Consider the following 23,568-nt stretch of genomic DNA (forward strand, 5'->3'; position numbering starts at 1 on the left):
TGCATACATCACATAGGAGACACCGAGGCTGGAGTATATACATAACAAAGTATAAGTATGAGGGTAGCTCAGGGTATAACATATATAAAGGTCAATGCAAAAGCAAGACAAGTTCCTAATCTGAAAATCTGATGATAGCATTTCTATAATTTTTTTACACAAGACCCTTGTCTTGTGTCTTATTGTCCTTCGCTTTTTGGCAAGTTACACTGCAGCCCATAAAGTCTATTATTTGATAGACACACGCTATTTAATACTGCAGTCCATTACACTGTATAATCATATATTATGCTATGTGTTGGCTTGCCTTACAGAATACACAAAATAATGTAATAATACATCCTATGTTTTTTCAGAATGCGGCTTCAGCAAAGTGGTCGGCATTTTACTCGAATGCCAGTGACTTCTCTACAAGATATCCAGTAGATCAAGTGACGGACAATATGGTAAAATTACAGCTTACCCACCTGGGAAACAAAGGATCAGGAGTTCTACCAAATGACAAGTACACAAGAGTAAGCAGAGATCTGACTAGCAGTGCAAAAATAATTTAAATTAAATATATGTATTTCTATATTTGTTTGCAGAAATTGAAGTTAAAAGGTTATTGTCAAAATATTAATTTATCCCTTATTCATAGGATAAGGGATAACTTACTGATTGCTGGGCTCCAACTGCAGAGACCTCAGCGATCCGGAAAATGGGTTACGAAACCCAAGAATCAGGCTGTGCATCTTCCATGGAGCAAAAATGCTCATGCCATTTATTGCCTATGAGACTGCTAGAAATAGTTGAGCGCTGTACTCTCCTTTCTCTGGCAATCCCATAGACAATGAATAGAACCCATAGCGATTAGTAAGTTATTATCCTCTCTACTTCGCTTCATATTTTGGGAATAACCTTTTAATTGAACCTATAAGATTTTAGCGGATTTTATTCATATTTGTAATAAACATAAAAATTGCTTTTCTTTCCTATTATAAGCCGTGAGCCTTTAATTTTTTCTGACTCCCCCTCCCCCCCCCAACTAACTACCGATATTGCAGTCATGACTGCTTTTCCATACATTATACAGAAAACTGCTTCGTACTAACAAAATGCACCAGCATACTACAAGTAATGGGCGGACAAGGGTGCATGGCACAGGGGGCGGCCACCCCTCCCAATGCACAATGGAAAAAATATAGGACAAGACCCATATTCCTATAGTATCAAATTAATGCAAAGGTGCATTTATGCCATGGCCAATATACAAACATACTGTATATACTAATCAACCGCCAAGCCTGGATCCCATTTCTTCCCCAGTTTGAGGTCTGGATGGGCTCATAGAGATGTGAGTCTCTAGAGTTAGGGGCCATGCATATGAGGTACATCTTGTAGTTGGTGGATGGTGTATACACTTTTTGGTTAAAAAAAAAAAGGGTTAACTAAGTACTTCACGTTTTTATGTATAGTAATAGTAGAATTTATGCATTCATTAATCGCAGTGTGATGACGCATTATGTTCGTATATATGCTTGTACATTGGCCATGGAGTACGTGCACCTGTGCATTGATTTGATATTATAGTAGAGGCCTTGTCCGTCTATTTTGCGCATTGCTCCGTACAGCAGTTGTGTTATCTGCTCATGTCGCCACTAATAGTCTCATCACAAGACCACGTGTTCACTTTCCAATGCTTTTCGCCACTTCCATACCGCAATCAGCCATAATATATAAACCACCTGCCTAATATTGTGCCGGTTCCCCTTGTGCTGTAACTCTTTGAAGCTTGGAGTATACGAGACCTCTGCAGGTGTCATGTGGCATCTGGCAACAGGTTGGTAGAAGATCTTAAAGGGAACCTGTCACTAGGTTTTTGCTGTGTAATTTCAGAGCAGCAAGTAGTAGGGACAGAGACCCTGATTCCAGTGATGTATCACTTACTGAGCTGCTTTGTGGAGTTTTGATAAAATCAACATCTTTCCTGCTGTAGATCTTCCAGTTCTCTAAGTGATGATCTCTGTATATCCCAACCCATACTACTGATTGGCGGCTTTCAGTGTACACTGTGTATAGGCAGAGAGCTGCCAATCAGTGGTGGGGGTTACATAGAGTAGGAGGACTGCATAGCACGAACAGCTAGTCCTCTAGTAATAATCTCCTGCGGATAAAACACTGATTTTATTGAAACAATAACACACAGTTCAGTAAGTGACAAATCACTGGAGTCAGACACACAAAGTATAAAAACAATGAGCAAATACCATGCAGTAAGTAAAGAAATAAATAAATAGTTATAGTACATTTACATAACATAGGGTACTTAGTTTTAGTATTGTCTAATGGCCACAGTGTGAATGTGCATCTACACATTGCACGTTTACCAACAGGTGTGCCAGCCTGTTGTTTTTTTTTTCGGTTTTGCTGTAGTTCCTCGTTTTTTGAAGAAATGAGGGCATGGCTTAATCTTTTTGAGCTGAGCATCTTGCCTCTTTATCCTTCCAGGGGCAGGTGTGAACAGTTAGGTCTAGGTCCTGCTCTAACCCCATCTATTTTGAGGCCTGCTGGCGCATAGCGAGATGTAATATTAGAGATGGGGACCATCCCGATTGGTTCACCTTGTCGCGGTAGAATGGCTTTTACGCTTTTTTGACCAAAATAGTAGCAAATATGTACCCTATGTTATTTACATGTACTATTACTAGTTATTTACTTATCGCAGAGTATCTACTTATTGGTTTTATCCTTGGTTGTCACATGATTGATCAGAACAAATCTTAGTGACCGCATGTCATAACCATGACCAGGCTAGGACTGAGTAGTAAGTAGTATATGCATGCGTATAAAAGACAATATACAGTATAAAACAAAAAGGGCATACCAACGCAGATAAAGAATGCAAAAGTAGATTAAATAGTGATTGAAAAAATACCAAATTTTGTAAGAAAGTACATTTATTTAGTAAAATAGGTGACTGAGACACCACACAAAAAAATAGAACATAAGGACCCAGGTGAGCATAAATATATGATTAGTAGAAAAAAACTCAATCATATAAGCATTCAAATATTAATAAATGCATAAATGGACATAGAAATGTTGAACTAAATGATTGCAGGGTAATGAACTGCAAACGTGCATATGAACATTAAATCTGTCAGCAGGTTTTTGCTATGCAATCTGAAGACAGCATGAGGTAGGGATTAAAACACTGAATTCAATAATGTGTCACATGTCAGGCTGTGTGTTGGTGTTTACTTACACTGAGAGTTTTATTACCTGCACATTATCATTGCTATGACTATCTGGCATGCAGGCTTTTGTTCGACTCCACCCCCTCCTGTGGTAAGCAGCTCACTGTCAATTGACAATGTTCACAGAGAGCCTCTTGTGGGCAGGGTTAGCTTTCTCAGCTCTGCTTCATGTTAAATCTAAAAGCTCTGATTGTGTCAGAATGGCTGCACCCAGTAAGCAAAGTGATACATCGTTGGATTCAGGGTCTCTTTCTCTACATCATGAAGCTCTCAGATGGGGTAGCAAAAGTCTGCTGACAGATTCCCTTTAAGATCAAATGAAACTTATAAATTCTGACATCAAATAGAAGGAATAGCCATACAAAGTGTGCAAAGATATCAGTGCAAATAAGATCTTACTAGTACAGGAATAATGGAAAAAATGAAAACAAAAAAATGTATGTGTAAAGAAGAGAATTTAAGGCTATTGTTATTAAACATCATACAGTGTTGTTATTTATTTTTCTATCACAGCTAACATTAACATTTGCAGCAATTTTTGGTATAGAAGCCCTTTGGGGAGACCATACAGGCCAGACTTCACCCCTATGTTACATGCGCAGTAATGAACCTTGGGAGCTTTGGGCGCCCATAATCCTGTCTGTTTTACTGGGTCTCCTTCCTTGGATGTGTGCTGTCAGGTTTTAACCACTGAATGTTGGGAACACCACACAAGACCTGACATTTTGGAAATGGCCTGACTGTTATTTAGCCATTACATTTTGGCCATTGTCATAGTCACTCAGATTTTTAAGCATCAACTTCGAGATCTGACTGTTCACTTGTTACCCAATATATCACATTCATTGAAGCAAGCTCTGATTTCTGATACACGGCTCCCCAGTATCCCCAGCGTAGACACAGATCCAATAGATAATATGCTGGTGACCTGCAGCCACCACTAGGGGGAGCTCACTGAATACAGTTATTGAGTTCAGTGTATAACAGAACAGTTCTGTGATCTGTATGATCTAAATTATATCTCAGATGTTTTTAAAATGATTTCTTTGCAGCTGAATGCAATTCTAAACGAGATGAGCACAATTTACAGTACACAAACTGTATGCAGTCCGGATGGATCAAGCTGCCTGCCCTTTGAACCAGGTATATCATTTTAGGCACCTTTCTACCTTTATGAAAGATTATTTGGATATTAACCTAATAGCATCTGACAATATAAAAGACACATAAAAGCATAAACCTACCCCTAATTATTTTCATATATATTGTATATTTTGCAGAAAAAGTCTGAGCACCTATGCTAACATACTGCTTTATTCATTATGTATTAATCCTGACATATAGCATGTATTATAGTCCAAAGCTGCATGCGTAGTCCTACTGTTTCCTACTAGAATCAGCCAATACACCCAGTGGCATACCGCCAAGGGTGGGAGATCATGCAGCGGCTATAGGGCCTGTGAGTTGATGGGGAACCTATGGTGAACCGTCTTGCCTGGAGTTTGCCCACTACTCTTAAAGAAGTTGTCCACTACTTTGACATTCATGTCCTATCCATCGGATAGGGTATCAATGTATGATCGGCCGGGGTCTCGCACGCGGCACCCCCGCCAATCAGCTGCTATCAGCTGCCGGCCGGAAGTCCTTACCTGCGGTGCTTGGCTGCAAGTTGTAGTGGCCGGCACTTGTTACTGCACATCCGCCTCCCATTAATTTGAATGGGAAGCGGATGTGCAGTACCCCGCTGTGGCCACTACAGATGGACGGCCAAGCCCCGCAGGTAAGGACTTCCGGCCGGCAGCCGCCGCCGGCACCGATAACAGCTGATCAGCGAGGGTGCTGCATGCGGGACCCCGGTCGATCATACATTGATACTCTATCCTATGGATAGGACATCAATGTCAAAGTAGTGGACAACTTCTTTAACATCCGCCATACATGTACATCATGGGAATAGTTGCATGAAGCTTGTTAAAGCGGGTCTGCATAGCCCCTGTATAGACTGGATACTTCCTATTCTGTAGATGAGCAAGTTATCACCTATCTTGTGAATAATGTGGGGATCTAGAGCAATAAATATTATCCCTGATTGGAACACTTACTGATATGTTGGAGGGGAAATTTTTTTTTGACTAGTGGTGACCTCGGGCAATTAAAGTGGTTAATGAACATAATACAAAAGCAGAGCAAGCAGTCCGGTAAAACTTATTGTGATATCTTCTCTACAATCACGAACATAGGTTTGGATCGTATCATGTTAGAGAGCCAAGACTATCATGAGAGGCTTTGGGCCTGGGAAGGGTGGAGAGCAGAAGCTGGAAAAAGAATGAGAAAACTTTATGAAGAATATGTTGATTTGGAAAATGAAGCTGCTAGACTGAACAGTGAGTAACATTACAAGATGATAAACTGGGGGTTAGATTGAAAAGAGATTGATATCTATACTTATATTTCTAAAATGTAATGTATGCCTAATAAAGCATAACTTATAAAGTCTAAAATTCTAAACTGATCATTTTATGTTTATCTATTAAAACTCCACGTTTCTGATACAGAGCTCTAGATACCCTATATAGGTTTGGATATGAAAGATAACATGTCAGTTACCTGCAGCTAGCACTAGAAGGAGCTTAGGAGCCTAACGCCACCGACTTCATCCATTTCCAGCATCACTCCAGTCGGTCTCGGGCAAAAAGTGACCTGCCAGCAGCTCCAGTGTTTCATGGAGTGCTTGGAGGTCACTATTCAATACAAGTCTAAGAGAGCCTTGTCCTGGCTTCGTTCTGGCTCTCATAGAATTGTATTGAGAGTGTTTGATGTAGCTTCTGACCAGGGCCGGCGTCAGCACCCGGCGCACCCGGGCAAATGCCAGGGCCCTGAGCAGGCAGAGGGGCCCACTGGCGGTCGCGCACCCCGCTGGGCTATGGGCGGAGGAGAGCGGTGTCAGCGCCCCCTCCCCTCTCCCCTCCGCTTGCTCAGGGCCCCGGCAGCTGGATACTTACCTCTCCCCGTGCCTCTGCAGATCAGCTGTCTTCCTGCTCTGCGCTCCCTGTGACGTGTGAGGTCAGAGGGCGCGGTGACGTCTTTACACCGCGCCCTCCCCTGAGCCGTCACAGGGAGCGCTGAGCGGGAAGATGCCGACAACGCTGGAGTTCGGACCCGAGCAGCGGGCAGCGGGCAGCGGGCAGCAGGCAGCAGGTGAGGAGAAGGGAGGTGAGTATTTGATTTTTTTTTTAATGTATGGAGGCATGGGGCAGTATAAAGAGAGGGGGGGACATCCAGCATGGGGCATTATAAATAGGGGGGGGTGACATCCTGCATGGGGCATTATAAAGAGGGGGGGTGACATCCTGCATGGGGCATTATAAGGTGGGGAACAGCCTGCATGGGGCATTATAAAGGAGGGGGGCAGACTGCATAGTGCATTATGTGGGGGGGAACAGCCTGCATGAAGCATTATAAGGGGGGGGGGCTGTATGGGGCATTATGTGGGGGGGTAACAGCCTGCATGGAGCATTATAAGGGGGGGACAGCCTGTATGGGGCATTATGTGGGGGGTAACAGCCTGCATGGAGCATTATAAGGGGGGGACAGCCTGTATGGGGCATTATGTGGGGGGTAACAGCCTGCATGGAGCATTATATGGGGACCAGTATCCTGTATGGAGCGTTATAAGGGGACCAGTATCCTGTATGGAGCGTTATATGGGGGCCAGTATCCTGTATGGAGCTTTATATGGGGGCCAGTATTCCGTATGGAGCCTTACATGGGGGTCAGTATTCCGTATGGAGCCTTATATGGGGGCCAGTATTCCGTATGGAGCCTTATATGGGGGCCAGTATTCCGTATGGAGCCTTATATGGGGGCCAGTATTCAGTATGGAGCCTTATATGGGGGCCAGTATTCCGTATGGAGCCTTATATGGGGGCCAGTATTCCGTATGGAGCCTTATATGGGGGCCAGTATTCCGTATGGAGCCTTATATGGGGGCCAGTATTCCGTATGGAGCCTTATATGGGGGCCAGTATTCCGTATGGAGCCTTATATGGGGGCCAGTATTCCGTATGGAGCCTTATATGGGGGCCAGTATTCCGTATGGAGCCTTATATGGGGGCCAGTATTCCGTATGGAGCCTTATATGGGGGCCAGTATTCCGTATGGAGCCTTATATGGGGGCCAGTATTCCGTATGGAGCCTTATATGGGGGCCAGTATTCCGTATGGAGCCTTATATGGGGGCCAGTATTCCGTATGGAGCCTTATATGGGGGCCAGTATTCCGTATGGAGCCTTATATGGGGGCCAGTATTCCGTATGGAGCCTTATATGGGGGCCAGTATTCCGTATGGAGCCTTATATGGGGGCCAGTATTCTGTGTGGAGCGATTCACCGGTTTCTGAGCTATTGTGGAATTTACAATAGATATCACTCATGTAATGTAAGAAGTGAAATCTTTGCATTGTACTATATATATATATATATTTATTTATTTATTTCTCCGCCGTATCTCTGCATCATGAATCGTGGTATGTGTTAAAGGGGCCACTGACACTCTTTCGCCCGGGGCCCAGAAAAACCTGGATCCAGCCCTGCTTCTGACTTCTGGCTAGTCAGAAGCTACTGTCACAAGATGGTGCGGAGTGACTGGAGCGGCATAGAAAAAACTGTGAAGGCGCCAGAGGGTGAGTATATGACCAAGGACAGGGGGCTTAGATTTAAAGCGCCACTCCAGCACTGAAAAAAAGGAGGCTGGAGTGGTGCTTTCAATGTTATGTAGTAAACTCCAAAACGCCTCCTAGTGGCAACTGCAGGTAATTAGTATTATTATTATTTATTATTATAGCGCTATTAATTCCATGGCGCTTTACATGTTTAAAAGGGGTATACATAGCAGACAACAAGTACAATAATTTGAACAAAAACGAGTCAGCGACTGGTACAGGAGGAGCGGGGACCCTGCCTGCAAGGGCTCACTATCTACAAGGGATGGTTGGGATACAGTAGGTGAGGGTAGAGCTGGTCATGCAGCGGTATGGTGGAGCGGTGATTACTGCAGGTTGTACGCTTGTCGGAAGAGGTAGGTCTTCAGGCTTCTTTTGAAGATTTCCACGTTAGGCGAGAGTCTGATGTGTTGGGGTAGAGCGTTCTAGAGTAGGGGGGATGCACAGGAGAAATCTTGTATGTGATTGTGGGAAGAGGAGATAAGAGGGGAGTAGAGAAGGAGATCTTGTGAAGATCGGAGGTTGCGTGCAGGTATGTACCGGGAGACTAGGTTACAGATGTATGGAGGAGACAGGTTGTGGATGGCTTTGTATGCCATGGTTAGGGTTTTGAACTGGAGTCTCTGTGCAATGGGGAGCCAGTGAAGAGATTGACAGAGAGGAGAGGCCGGGGAATAGCAAGGGGACAAGTGGATTAGTCGTGCAGCAGAGTTTAGGATAGATTGCAGGGGTGCGAGAGTATTAGAAGGGAGGCTACGGAGCAGGAGGTTGCAGTAGTCGAGGCGAGAGATGATGAGGGCGTGCATTAGTGTTTTTGCAGATTCATGGTTGAGGAATGTGCGGATCCTGGAAATATTTTTGAGTTGGAGTCAGCAGGAAGTGGAAAGGGCTTGGATATTAGGTTTGAGGGAGAGATCAGAGTCGAGGGTTACCCCGAGGCAGCGAGCTTGCGGGACTGGGGAGAGTGGACAGCCATTAACTTTGATAGATAGGTCTGAAGGGGGGGTTGAGCGAGATGGTGGAAAGATGATAAATTCAGTTTTATCCATATTAAGTTTTAGGAATCTAGCAGATAAGAAAGATGAAATAGCGGATAGACATTGTGGGATTTTGGTTAGTAAGGAGGTGATATCAGGTCCAGAGAGGTAGATCTGTGTGTCGTCAGCATAGAGGTGATACTGAAAGCCGTGAGACTCTATGAGCTGTCCCAGGCCGAAGGTGTAGATGGAGAAGAGCAGGGGTCCTAGAACTAAGCCTTGGGGGACACTGACAGATGGGGGGTGAGATGAGAAGGTGATGTGTGAGTGGGAGACACTGAATGTCCTGTCTGTTAGGTATGAGGAGATCCAAGTCTGTCATGCCAAGAAAAGAGAGAGTCTGTAGTAAGAGGGAATGATCTACTGTGTCAAAGGCAGATGACAGGTCCAGAAGGAGAAGGACAGAGTAGTGTTGTTTGGATTTGGCGGTTAGTAGGTCGTTGATGACTTTAGTCAGGGCAGTTTCAGTAGAATGGTGCGGTTGGAAGCCAGATTAGAGGTGGTCAAAGAGGGAGCAGGAGGAGAGGTGGGAGGACAGCTCAAGATGGATGTGTTGTTCCAGTAGTTTTGAGGCGTAGGCGAGAAGTGATATGGGGCGATAGCTAGACAGAGAGGATTGGTCAAGGGATGGCTTTTTGAGGATGAGTGTGATCGAGGCATGTTTGAAGCATGAGGGGGAAGACACCAGTTGTAAATGACAGGTTGAAGAGGTGAGTTAGGGTTGGGATGAAGACTGCGGTAAGGTTAGGGATGAGGTGGGATGGGATTAAGTCAAGTTCACAGGTGGTGAGATGTGACTTGGAGAGTAAAGAGGAAAGTTGATCTTCCGTGATGACAGAGAAGCTGGTTTTGGAGGAGGAGAGTTGAGTAGTTGTGAGGAGGGACTGTAGCATGTTATCTTTTATACCTACGGTAATTCTTTTTCAGTCTAAAGCTTTAATATAAACCTTTCCCAACATAGGACAAAATGTTGTATGGAGTAGGCTCAGGAGCTGAACATAGTTCATACCTGGCAGGTGTTGGCTGTGTTATACATCGGCGTCTGTCTGTAACAGCAGCAACCAGAGCAACTGAGATTGCTGCTGTTTACACATTTAAATGCAACTGTCTGTTTCTGACTGTGACATTTAAATGTCCAGGATGGTATGGCACATTCATTCCAGCTCCCATTGCCACCCTGCCCCTCCTCGATAAGATGGGATAATACTGCAGTAAAGTAATCACTAATACTCATCACCAGTGCCAGCGCTGTTCCAGCGGTTTCGACACTGGGTGTCCGGTGGTTCACTTGATCCCAGCGGCTGATCAGTGCTGGCTTCACGCTCCTCTCCTTCAGACAAACCAAGACATCTGGAGTAAGTGAGAGCTGCGGCTGCTCTCTCACCTCCTTTGGATGTTAAGTAGGTCTGTAGGGGAGGAGAGTGAAGCCAATTGTTATGTCATGTGATCCCCGGGAGAGCCCGAGGCACACCGCTGCAACTGTGCTATTATTTTACTGGGTGAAACATAGGGATTCAGAAGGGATTGTCTGAATAATGGACAACCCCTTTAAAACGAAAATACTCAATTTCAAAATCAGGAGCACAATTACTACATTGAGAAGCAGGCTACTGAAGTTTTTCAGATGTTATTGATGAAATATAGTGATATGTGAAAGTTTGTGAACCCTTTTGAATATTCCATATTTCTGCAAAAATTTGACAAAAATTAAATCAGATTTTCCCTCAAGCCCTAAAAGTAGATAAAGGAAACTAAATCAAACAAATGAGTTTAAAATATTAGACTGTCATTTTTTAATGTGGACAATGGCCCAATATCCCATGTCTATGAGTGTCAAAAGTATGAGAACCTTTGCTCTCAGTAAGTACTGTGATCCCTGCGCAACGATAACTGCATCTAAATGTCTCCGGTAATTGTTGATTGGTCCTGCACATCGGCTTGTAGGAATTTTAGCCCATTCCTCCCTACAAAAGAGCTTCAACTGTTTTGTTGGTGGTTTCTCCCTGAACTGTTCTCTTCAGGTACTTCCACAACATTTCTATAGGGTCAAGGCCAAGACTTTATGTGGCAACTTTAGCTTTATTCTTCTTTAATAATTTTTTGCAGAACAACTTGTGTGCTTTGGGTAACTATGTTGCTACATGAGCCATGTTCTCTTAAGGGGAATCTGTCAGCAATATTTTGCTATGTAATCTGAAGCACAGAATTCAGGGACGTGTTGCTTGTCAGAGTGCGTGCTGTTGTTTACTAACTGTAAAGGATTTATCAGTAAGAGATTAACATTACCGGCTAGTCCAGCAACTCCCTCTTATGTGATAAGCAGCTCACTGTCTATAGACATTGTATATGGAGAGCCTGGTGTAGGTGTGGTTAGCTGTAGTGTGGGCGGGGGCAGCTTCCTCAGCTCTGCTTTATTCTAAATCTAAAAGCTCTCATTGTGTGAGAACAGCTGCTCCCAGTAAACTAAGTGATACATCGTTGGATTAAGCTTCTCTTTGCCTACATCAGGCTGCTCTCAGATGATCAAGCGGTATCAAAAACCTGCTGACAGATTCCCTTTAAGATTCAGCTGATGGACAGATGTCCTGACATTTTACTTTAGAATTTGTTGATAAAATTCTGAATTTATTGTTCTATCAATGATGGCAACCCATCCTGGCCCTGATGTAGTAAAATAGGCTCAAACCATGGCTACCACCATCATGTTTCACAGATGGTATGAGGTTTTTATGCTGTAATTTACTGTTTTTCTTTCTCCACACATAATGGTTCCCATTTAAAAAACTCTAATTTTTGCTCATTCATCCACAAAACATTGTTACAATTGCGTTCTCACTTGTCCAGGTGATCTTTAGCAAACTGCAGCCGGGCAGCAATGATCTTTTTGGAAGTTAATGGCTTTCTCCTTGCAATCCTGCCATGCACACAATTGTTGTTCAGTGTCCTCTTAATGATGTACTCATAAACATTAACATTAGCTAACATGAGAGAAGCCTTTAATTGCTTTGAAATTACCTTGAGTTTATTTGTAACCTTGCATAATATTATACATCTGGAGTGATCTTTGTTGATCAACCTCTACTAGTGTTGGCAGGTAACAATGGTCTTGAATTTCCTCCATTTGAATGCAATCTGTCTGACTAATTTGGTAGAGTAAAAACTCTTTAGATATGGTCTTGTAATCCTTGAGCATCCACAACTCTCCTTCTGAGGTCCTCAGAAATCTCCTTTGTTCATGCATGATACACTTCCACAAAAGTGTTAGGAAGATCAGATTTTGAAAGATCTCTGCACTACTCACACCCATCTCATCCCATCAATTGAAAACACCAGAATCTAATTTAACCTTCAAGTTATCATCTGATATTTTATCATTTTGTTCATTAAAAAGTTACTCATTTGTTTTATTTGTTTTTTTCTTGGTCTATTTTTATGGCTTGTGTGAAAATGTGATTTTTTAGGTCGAATTTATGCAGAAATATGGAAAGTTCTGAAGGTTAAACAAAGCTAATGTGATTCATTCTGCACAATTTTGTGATATTGTTGTAAATATAAATCCCCTTTTTGAATTTTAGGTTATGATGATTATGGAGATTATTGGAGAGGAAATTATGAAACATTGACTGATGATAGCAAATACCAATACAGTAGAGAAGACTTGATGAACGATGTGGAAGCAACATTTGAACAGGTACCTGAAAAGATAATAATTCTCCATTGTCATACCATGCCAGTAATTCCTTGATGCATGGCCAAGGGTTCATCAGATGCTACAAGTGGACTGTCAAGTGGACCCTCTAATGTGCAATCTGTCTGGTGCTGGCTAAACTATGGGGCAGAATTTAAAGTATCTCCTGATTCTGCACCCTTAACTCCTGCAGGCACTTTTGCTGTCAGATTTCCTGATTGACTTTCCCTAGAAAAGTCACCATTTGGCAGAAAATTATGGAATTGTAGCCAAAAACATAGATATTGACCAAGAAAGCAGTCAGGATGTGACAAGCCTGAAGATAAGATATAGACAAAAGTCTGAGGATGGGCCAAGGGTCAGAACTAAAAGTAGAACAAATAAGTAAACGGCAAAAAATCCAAGGAGAGAACCAGTTTGTGTAATCCAGACACAAAGCTTAGGTCAAGGTCGGGGTTAGGTCAAGTAGCATACAGGCAAGGTAGTTAGACTGACTTTCCATTCAAATATGTAGAAATCAGAATGATGTGCCAGTTGCCATTGTTACCTGATGTTTGGAGAGACTAGGTAAACCTAGCAGGGCCAAAATTGCTCACCTGGTGAGGTAGATTCTTTAAAACGTTCATCTGGAAGACAAGCACAACGCTGAAATGTTGATGCAGAAGGGACATTGGATATAGTTGAAACAGCCTGAGGAAAAGTAGAGGAGGATATGCAGGTCAACACCTGGAGCAGCATGGAAAACATGGAAATGTGGAGCTTAATAAGCTGAACGAATAAGTGTAACAGTATGAAACAAAGGAGCTGGATATGCTGGATGGCACAAGGAACAGCGTGGAGCAGCGGAGTTGAACATGTAGGATGATACAGTACAGACCAAAAGTTTGGACACACATTCTCATTTAAAGTCTTTTCTGTATTTTATTGACTATGAAAATTGTACATTCACACTGAAGGCATCAAAACTATGAATTAACACATGTGGAATTATATACTTAACAAAAAAGCGTGAAACAACTGAAAATATGTCTTATATTCTAGGTTCTTCAAAGTAGCCACCTTTTGCTTTGATGACTGCTTTGCACACTCTTGGCATTCTCTTGATGAGCTTCAAGAGGTAGTCACCGGAAATGGTCTTCCAACAATCTTGAAGGAGTTCCCAGAGATGCTTAGCACTTGTTGGCCCTTTTGCCATCACTCTGCGGTCCAGCTCACCCCAAACCATCTCGATTGGGTTCAGGTCTGGTGACTGTGGAGGCCAGGTCATCTGGCGTAGCACCCCATCACTCTCCTTCTTGGTCAAATAGCCCTTACACAGCCTGGAGGTGTGTTTGGGGTCATTGTCCTGTTGAAAAATAAATGATGGTCCAGCTAAACGCATGCCGCTGCAAGATGCTGTGGTAGCCATGCTGGTTCAGTATGCCTTCAATTTTGAATAAATCCCCAACAATGTCACCAGCAAAGCACCCCCACACCATCACACCTCCTCCTCCATGCTTCACGGTGGGAACCAGGCATGTAGAGTCCATCCGTTCACCTTTTCTGCATCGCACAAAGACACGGTGGTTGGAACCAAAGATCTCAAATTTGGACTCATCAGACCAAAGCACAGATTTCCACTGGTCTAATGTCCATTCCTTGTGTTCTTTAGCCCAAACAAGTCTCTTCTGCTTGTTGCCTGTCCTTAGCAGTGGTTGGTTTCCTAGCAGCTATTTTACCATGAAGGCCTGCTGCACAAAGTCTCCTCTTAACAGTTGTTGTAGAGGTGTGTCTGCTGCTAGAACTCTGTGTGGCATTGACCTGGTCTCTAATCTGAGCTGCTGTTAACCTGTGATTTCTGAGGCTGGTGACTTGGATAAACTTCTCCTCAGAAGCAGAGGTCACTCTTCGTCTTCCTTTCCTGGGGCGGTCCTCATGTGAGCCAGTTTCTTTGTAGCACTTGATGGTTTTTGCAACTGCACTTGGGGACACTTTCAAAGTTTTCCCAATTTTTTGGACTGACTGACCTTCATTTCTTAAAGTAATGATGGCCACTCGTTTTTCTTTACTTAGCTGCTTTTTTCTTGCCATAATACAAATTCTAACAGTCTATTCAGTAGGACTATCAGCTGTGTATCCACCTGACTTCTGCACAGCACAACTGATGGTCCCAACCCCATTTATAAGGCAAGAAATCTCACTTATTAAACCTGACAGGGCACACCTGTGAAGTGAAAACCATTTTCGGTGACTACCTCTTGAAGCTCATCAAGAGAATGCCAAGAGTGTGCAAAGCAGCCATCAAAGCAAAAGATGGCTGCTTTGAAGAACCTAGAATATAAGACATACTTTCAGTTGTTTCACACTTTTTTGTTAAGTATATAATTCCACATGTGTTAATTCATAGTTTTGATGCCTTCAGTGTGATTGTACAATTTTCATAGTCATGAAAATACAGAAAAATCTTTAAATGAGAAGGTGTGTCCAAACTTTTGGTCTGTACTGTATGTGGAACAACAGAGTTGGGAGTGCAGACAGGCACCTTAGAACAGTAGAGCCGGGTGTGCATATAGGCATCTTGGATCAGCAAAGCTCAATGCGCAGTCAGGTACCTTGGAAAAGTAGTGCTGAATTTGTTTACAGGTACATTTGAACAGCAGAGCTAAGTATGCGGACAGGTACTTTGGGACATCAGATCCGAGTGTAAAGACAGGCACCTTGGAACAACAGAGATCAATGTGCAGTCAGGCACCTTGGAATGGAAAAACCGAGTTCACTGACAGGCACTTTGGAACAGCAGAGCTGAGTGTGTGGACAGGTACCTTGGAACATCAGAGCCGACTTTGAAATTTCGGAAGTGACTGTATAGACAGTCAGCTTGGAATAGAAGAGCTGAGTGTGTAGTAGAGCTGAGATGAGTTGGTTGGGAGGCACACTTTGGAGAATATATACCAGAGGCCAACAATTTAACAAAATTGTCTCACTGATGCATGATGGTTGGCATTATATGTCACTCTTAAATTGCTGTGCTAGGGCTCCCCCTCTATAATTAGCAGCAGTACAGCTTAGTTTGTGGTGATTTCTCTAGCCTTCTGTCCGCTGTTCAGGTATCAGGCTTGTCTCCAGCCTGTTTTTCTAAAAGCACTTAGACCATGTTCCCAAATGCTGAGGTTTTTTTTGTGCAGTAAAACTGATGCGTTTAAAATTTGTAGCAAAGTAGATGTGATTTCATGAAAACTCAATGCCACTATGCTTTTAAAGATACAGTTGAACTGTGTGTTTTTCCCTCTAGGGTTCTATGGGGAGAATGTAAAAAATGCAATTGCGTTTTTAAGCGCAGACCCCTAGCGTTAATGCACTAAAAATTTGCTCCATCAAATCTCTACCATCTCCACATTAAAGAAAGGAGGAAGCACAGTAAATACACAGTAATCAGAGCAGATTGCTAATGTGTACTTAGGTGTGGATACCTGCAGAAAAAGTGCAGTGGAATAAAGCAATGCTTTTGAACGTGCTAACATAAATTTTAACGGAGGGGGCAGGTTACAAGCATAGCGAGAGGGATGCCCCCCATGACTGGGATTGGCCTGGAGGGTTCGAATCCAAAAGATAATAGTGCAGGGATTGGCCAATTTAAGTTAAGGGGAGGATAAAGGGGTGGAGATTCCGGGATATATAGGGGAAAGTGTGGGAAAGTCACCATTATAGGGCTGGCAATCCCAAAGGAAAGGCCCACCCTCCCCTTTCTTATTTGGTGGTTAGATTGTGCATGGGTAATCAATAAAAACATTTTATTGGTGTCAGATCTCTTTAGCTCCAAGAACCCTCCCCTCATATTATTTTCATAATTTTGTTTTAAATTAGCATGATTTTTTTCTATTAAACCCATAAAAAATGTAACAAAAATATAACACTGAGGCCATGTTCACACGTAGCGTAAATGCTGTGTTTTTCTGCTTATTTTTATCTGCACATTTTTTACAGGTGTTCGCATCATACTATGCAATAACAATCTTCTCTGATTATTGCATTTTTGCAGCATTTTTTAAGCCTTGTCCTCCTTATTTGATGCATTTTGGGGCAGATTTGGAGAAGCATTTTTAATGCTTTTTTATATTATGCAAAAGTTTTGATTTGGCACTTAAAAACGCAACTGCTGTGTTTTTTTCATGCACCAAAACTGCACAGTTCTGCAGCGTCTTTAGAGGGTGAAAGTTCTCATGAAATCACATGCACTTTGCTGGATACTTAGGCCGTGCTCACACATAGCGTAAATGCTGCGTTATTTTCTGCTGCGTTTTTTTTGCACAAAAATTTTGCTGCATTCAACTGTCCAAGCACAATGTATGTGATTTCATGAAAACTCTGGCAACTGTACATCTACGTGAAACTGCACGGTTCTGGTGCTCTTTTTTTTTCTCCACAAACTTCTATGGTAAGTCAGAAAAAAACAGTTGCTTTTTAAGTGCAGAATCAAAACTTTTCTGTAGTATAAAAAACAGATTAAAAGCGCTGCTTCATATCAGCTCGGCACCAAAGATGCATTAAATGAGGGGAAAATGCATTTTTCAAAAAATGCAATAACCAGAGAAGATTGTTAGTTTGGCGCAGACACCTGCAGAAAACGTGCAGATAAAAAGCAGCAGAAAAAAGTAGAATTTACGCTTGGCCCAGCCGATGCAAAAAAAGCAAGACTCACATTACAAGATTATGTAAAAATAGTTGTGGCTGCTACAGCTATGAATGAATGAGCTAAAAAATAAATCCATAGATCCCAACCATCCCAGATACAGCGGGACTGTCCTGGCTTTTGGGTCCCTGCTCTCTCAGGGATCTGCTAAATATTTTTCATTGCCTCCATGTCCCCTCTGACATCTTCTCCTGCCAGGGTAGAAAGAAACAGTAAATGTGTATGGCTAGGGGGTGTGATTACGAGATTGGCTAAAATAGCCTTGGCGCAAGCGCCACATGATTTGTCCCTTTTTTCTGTTCTGTAAAGGTTGGGAGATATGCATGAGATTTATTTTTTTTAACTCCTTGCTGGTAGGGGTTCTCCTCGGGTTTTCACTTTTTCCTTGAGTGTCATAGTAAAAAAATATTTGGAACCAATGCCTTTGTGTCCAGTAAAAAGTAATCTATAAATGCAGCAATATCTATCTCTTATACAGATGGCGTCTGGGATCTGTATTCAAAGAAAAAAGCTAATTTCAGACAAATTGAATAGGCTAAAAGATGTTGGGTTCGAAAGCTCTTATGGCGCAGCCACCGGAGAATTGAATGTTGTTCATCCATGTACTTTACAATCAGTGCCAGACTGAAGAACATTGGGCCCACCAGAGGATTTGATTCTGAGGGCCCACCTTTCTCCTCCACTCAAGAGCCCCATAGCAGCTGCAAGGTTGCAGTATGAACTCTCCTGAAGGAGACGCCAGGGCCCACCGGAGGATTCTCCAGTTCTCTGGTGGGCCAGTCCAAACCTGTTTACAATATTCTTATGCCATTTTCATGCTCATTGACTTACAATGATATACTGATCCTTTTGATTTACAGATCGAGCCGCTCTACAGGGAACTACATGCATATGTAAGAAGCAAGTTGCAGAAACATTATGGTTCCGAATATATCGATTCCAATGGAAGTCTACCAGCTCATTTACTTGGTAAACTTATATATATATATATAACCCTTATATATGATATATTTATCATTATTACTAGCCAAGTTATTCTGTTCCTTTCTTTTTGTCTAGGTGACATGTGGGGTAGATTTTGGACAAATTTATACCCTCTGGTTGTACCTTTTCCAGACAGAGAAAGCATTGATGTTACCAATACAATGGTTGATCAGGTATGACTTTAGATTTGACGGCAAAAAATAAAGAAAAAACTACCTGTTACAAAAACTCTGTGTTATGGCTTATTTAGGCATTCATGCAAATTGATCCTAGCATGGACCACTATCGTACGGACTGGCCGGAGCATGTATTTCTATGAAGCTGTCACACTTGAATCGGCAGACCTGTGACCAGTCCATACATTATGGTCCGAGATCAGACCAGATTCACGGTTGTCTGCATGAGCCCTTAGGGTTTATAATATTTGATCATAGTTTACAAAAATAATAATAATATCAACATTAAAATCTATATTTAGTTCCCAATATACTATAATACATTTTATGCCATAAATAAGTACGGTAAACCTCACAATCCTTAAAGGAGTTGTCCATTTCAAAAATGACTAATTAGGAAATGCTTGAAAATATAAAAATAGTCGCCACCTCTCTGCTGATTCCTGGAGTTCTGCATTGGTGATGTCCCCTGTGATTGTGGCAGCCAATAATTGGTCATATGAAGACAGAGAGGACTAGAGGCATGGTTGTAGCGGCCAGGTTTTCAGCGGGTAAATAATACCTCTTTAGCTTTTTTTTACTTTCAAATGGTCACTGTTTTAATCAATTTTGCATCAATTAATAAAGCAAGCCAATATAAAAAAAACTTTGAAATATATCTTATCGGAGTAATCTGCTTCTTTCTCCACTTATGAGCCACCCCCCCTTAATTTCTTGAACTCATCTCTCACTCTGAAAAACGACTCAAATCTGCCAAGATCATAGCAAGTGTTACAAGCACGCCGCTAGGTTCAGATAGGTTACATGAATTCTTTGGAATCCTGGGGGAAACGTTACTCAGGGCAACCATAGACCATGTGCTGCAGCTTCTCTCAGGTACACAGGGGTATTGACTCTCAGGCACAGACACGTAGGTTGTTTCACTTGCTGACCAGACACACTTGACAAGAGTCCTCATAAATGGTAGAACAGTAGCATTTAATAAGAAGCCGCACAGCCAGTGCAAGTTAAGTTTTATGAGCAACAGGCTCCAGTGACAAACAGTACAGTTTCCTTAGCAGCACAGCAGTTCACAGTCTTCCCAGTAGTACAGGACAGCACAGTTCTAATGCAGAGGCACATTAATGAACACAGCATTCTTTACAGCACAGTAAGATGGAGGATGGTTTGCTGAGGGAGATGATCCCTTCTTCCAGTCCTTATCTTTCTGCCTGACAATACTCTGCACTGCTAGTTCAGGAACTCTACCTGACCTGTGCTTAGCTTCACTCCTGACTTGAATCCTTTTCACTTGCAGGGGCGCTTCTGTGAGATACAGAATACATATACCACCTTTCTCTTCGGCTCCAGCCAGATACTAAACAACTTCGCCACAATCCCCCTGGGGCTCTGCTAAAAACACTCCCCTTCTCCTATGACTGTGTTAACCCTTCTAGTTGCTGGATGCTTCTGGAGCACAACACTTCCTGTCTCATGTGCTTGTGTTACTTCTGCATGTCACACAAGACTGGCTGTCAGCTCACTGAGGTGTCAGGTCACAGAGAACATTAAACTAATAAGGAGACAGGCAGATCTTGCTGCAGTGTCTAGCTAGTGTTTTATCTCATTTTATTGCTGGTTTCACAGCCACACTGCTCAGTACCCCTGCATGATGTCCTCCATACAGCTGCTGCTTCTGTCTATGCTCTACACAAAGAACGAATCCTTCATGTCTTTGTATACTGTCTATAGGAGACATCATAGAAGCTCAGGTCAGCACGATGGCTCAGTGGTTAGCACTGCAGCCTTGCAGCGCTGGGGTCTTGGGTTCAAATCCCACCAAAGATAACATCTGCAAGGAGTTTGTATGTTCTCCCCGTGTTTGCGTGTGTTTTCTCCGGGTTCTCTGGTTTCCTCCAAAGACATACTGAGAGGGAATGTAGATTGTGAGCCCCAATGGGGATCTGTAAAGCACTGTGGAATTAATGGCGCTATATAAATGAGTAAAAAATAAAATAAAAATTTCTACCCAGTAGGTCAGAAACAACTGAAAATTAGAAATAAGTTCTGTAGAGGAGAAAATTATACAGGTTCTTCTCACTGAATTAAGAATATCATGAAAAAGTTAATTTATTTCAGTTCTTCAATACAAAAAGTGAAACTCCTATATTATATAGAGTCATTACAAACAGAGTGATCTATTTCAAGTGTTTATTTCTGTTAATGTTGATGATTATGGCTTACAGCCAATGAAAACACAAAAGTCATTATCTCAGTAAATTAGAATAATTAACAAAAAACACCTGCAAAGGCTTCCTAAGCATTTAAAAAGTCCTTTAGCCTCATTAAGTAGGCTCCACAATCATGGGGAAGACTGCTGACTTGACAGATATCCAGAAGGCAGTCATTGACACACTCCACAAGGAGGGTAAGCCACAAAAGGTCATTGCTTAAGAAGCTGGCTGTTCACAGAGTGCTGTATCCAAGCATATTAATGGAAAGTTGAGTGTAAGGAAAAAGTGTGGTAGAAAAAGGTGCACAAGGAACTGGGATAACCACAGCCTTGAAAGGATTGTTGATAAAAGGCCATTCAAAAGTTTGGGGGAGATTCACAAGGAGTGGACTGCTGCTGGAGTCATTGCTTCAAGAGCCACCACACACAGACGTATCCAGGACATGGGCTACAAGTGTCGCATTCCTTGTGTCAAGCCACTCATGACCAGTAGACAACACCAGAAGCGTCTTACCTGGGCCACTGATTAAAACACCTGGACTGTTGCTCAGTGGCCCAAGGTGTTGTTTTCAGATGAAAGCAAATTTTGCATTTCATTTGGAAATCAAGGTCCCAGAGTCTGGAGGAAGAGTGGAGAGGCCACAATCCAAGCTGCTTGATGTCTAGGGTGAAGTTTCCACAATCAGTGATGGTTTGGGGGGCCATGTCATCTACTGGTGTAGGTCCACTGTGTTTTATCAAGACTAAAGTTAGCGCAGCCGTCTACGAGGAAATTTTAGAGCACTTCATGCTTCCCTCTGCCGACAAGCTTTTTGGAGATGGAAATTTCATTCTCCAGCAGGACTTGGCACCTGTTCACACTGCCAAAAGTACCAATACCTGGTTTACAAACAACAGTATCACTGTGCTTGATTGATGAGCAAACTCGCCTGACCTTAACCCTATAGAGAATCTATGGGGTATTGTCAAGAGGACGATGACAGACACCAGACCCAACAATGTAGACGAACTGAAAGCTGCTATCAAAGCAACCTGGGCTTCCATAACACCTCAGCAGTGCCACAGGCTGATCACCTCCATGCCACGCCGCATTGATGCAGTAATTGATGCAAATGGAGCCACAACCAAGTATTGAGGGCATTTACTGAACATCCATTTCAGTAGGCCTACATTTCGGATTTTAAAGTCATTTTTCAAGCTGTTGTTATAAAGTATTCTAATTTACTGAGATAATGACTTTTGTGTTTTCATTGGCTGTAAGCCATAATCCTCAACATTAACAGAAATAAACACCTGGAATAGATCACTCTGTTTGTAATGATTTTATATAATATATGAGTTTCACTTTTTGCATTGAAGAACTGAAATAAATTAACTTTTTGATGATATTCTAATTTTGTGAGAAGCACCTCTATATTAGGACTCTTTCTTCAGGGGAAAGTTGACAAGTATTTGCCAACAAAAATCCTTGAAAAACATAAAAAAGACGCCCAACAATATACTCATTTGATTTCATAAAGTGAGTAATATAGTTGCAATGTGATTGAACCCTTATCCTGTACCTGATAGAGGAGGACTTGTTGCTTGTTTGACCCATTGTCTTTTAAAGGAACTTTCCATATGTTGCACACTGCAATGCAGTGGGACCCGCTCTCCAATGGCCTAATCGTACCTATTTTAACTGCCTCTTATGACCTTCATGCACATAGACCTACTATTGCTCTGTGTTGTATGGAGCGATAAAAGAGAAACCCTTATTGCAAATGAATTCTGCAAAAATTTATCCTAGGTGGAATATTGCTATCAAACAGCAGCACCAGGGCATAATACATAGCATATACTAAATAAAATCCTTGTAGCTCTGTAGTATGGCGCTGCAGAGAACATTTTTTCTATATATTTTTTTTAAATTTTTCTATGCATTTGAATGTAGATGAGCTGCAATACCAGACACAGCCCATGGAGAAACGTAATGCTGGAATAGAGTAGAACCTTTCTAAAACTTTATTAATAGAAATCATAGTTTTCAACTCATTATCCATGGCTTATGTATTGTTTTCTGAATTATACAGGGATGGACTGTGGAAAAGATGTTCAAAGAAGCTGAAGAATTTTTTATGTCTGTTGACCTGTTTGCTCTGAACCCAAACTTCTGGACTAATTCTATGCTTGTGGAGCCCACTGACGGGAGGAAAGCGGTCTGCCACCCCACAGCCTGGGATTTGGGAATGAATGATTTTAGGTATTGAGCATTAAGATTTCTTAATGATAACTACTGAAAAAGTTAAGGCATTCTTGATGGAACGTGTACTGCAGTAAGATGTGCCAAACTTATTGAGAAACATGTGCCTTTTAATAAATTTGACGCTTCTTTCAGTTGTCACGCATTACCATAAGAAATCTGCTACAGTAAGGGACTTGAGTACATTTCTGCCACGATTGCTGCCACCTTTGTGAAATAGGTTATGATGAATTTGTTAGCTGTGCTAAGCCGCACCCCCTCCTGATTAAGCCCCACCCACTTTTGAAAACCGTTGTCACAAACTAATCTAAATATGCAAAAAGTCAAAAAATGTTGATGCAACCACGGAAAAAATTTTGCAAGATTTCAAAACAGTTTTATGCTAGAATTATGGCAAAAAAATGATGATTCAGAGCCTAAATGTTTTCTAACTACTTTCATATAATAATTAACCACCATAAAATGGTAGAAAGCTATTTTAGGTAATACCCATCATTTTAAAGAAAAACTGACATCTGATACATGCTGCTCGATCCACTGGTAGCATGTAGAAGACACTGGCTGCATGATTTCAGCCAGGTATGTTTAATTCTGAAGCGCTG

General features: G+C 42.1%; 1 protein-coding gene across 4 annotated transcripts in view; it reads left to right on the forward strand.

The window, feature by feature from the left end:
* Positions 1-23,568, forward strand: part of ACE2 (angiotensin converting enzyme 2) — a 111,527-nt gene that overhangs the window by 37,550 nt on the left and 50,409 nt on the right. For 2 of the 4 annotated variants that reach the window (XM_073668060.1, XM_073668059.1), the window contains exons 2-8: positions 357-515; positions 4,292-4,382; positions 5,480-5,623; positions 12,571-12,686; positions 18,213-18,321; positions 18,412-18,509; positions 22,797-22,966. In XM_073668060.1, coding sequence (XP_073524161.1) covers positions 357-515; positions 4,292-4,382; positions 5,480-5,623; positions 12,571-12,686; positions 18,213-18,321; positions 18,412-18,509; positions 22,797-22,966 — 887 coding nt within the window. Of the gene's footprint in view, positions 1-356; positions 516-4,291; positions 4,383-5,479; positions 5,624-6,305; positions 6,453-7,776; positions 7,920-12,570; positions 12,687-18,212; positions 18,322-18,411; positions 18,510-22,796; positions 22,967-23,568 lie in introns of those variants that run through there. The other 2 variants (XM_073668062.1, XM_073668061.1) reach the window with 2 other exon arrangements.

This window comes from Phyllobates terribilis, unplaced genomic scaffold (genome assembly GCF_046119375.1).
Source record: "Phyllobates terribilis strain yellow unplaced genomic scaffold, ASM4611937v1 Scaffold_2__4_contigs__length_985480577, whole genome shotgun sequence".
Lineage (NCBI taxonomy): Eukaryota > Metazoa > Chordata > Amphibia > Anura > Dendrobatidae > Phyllobates > Phyllobates terribilis.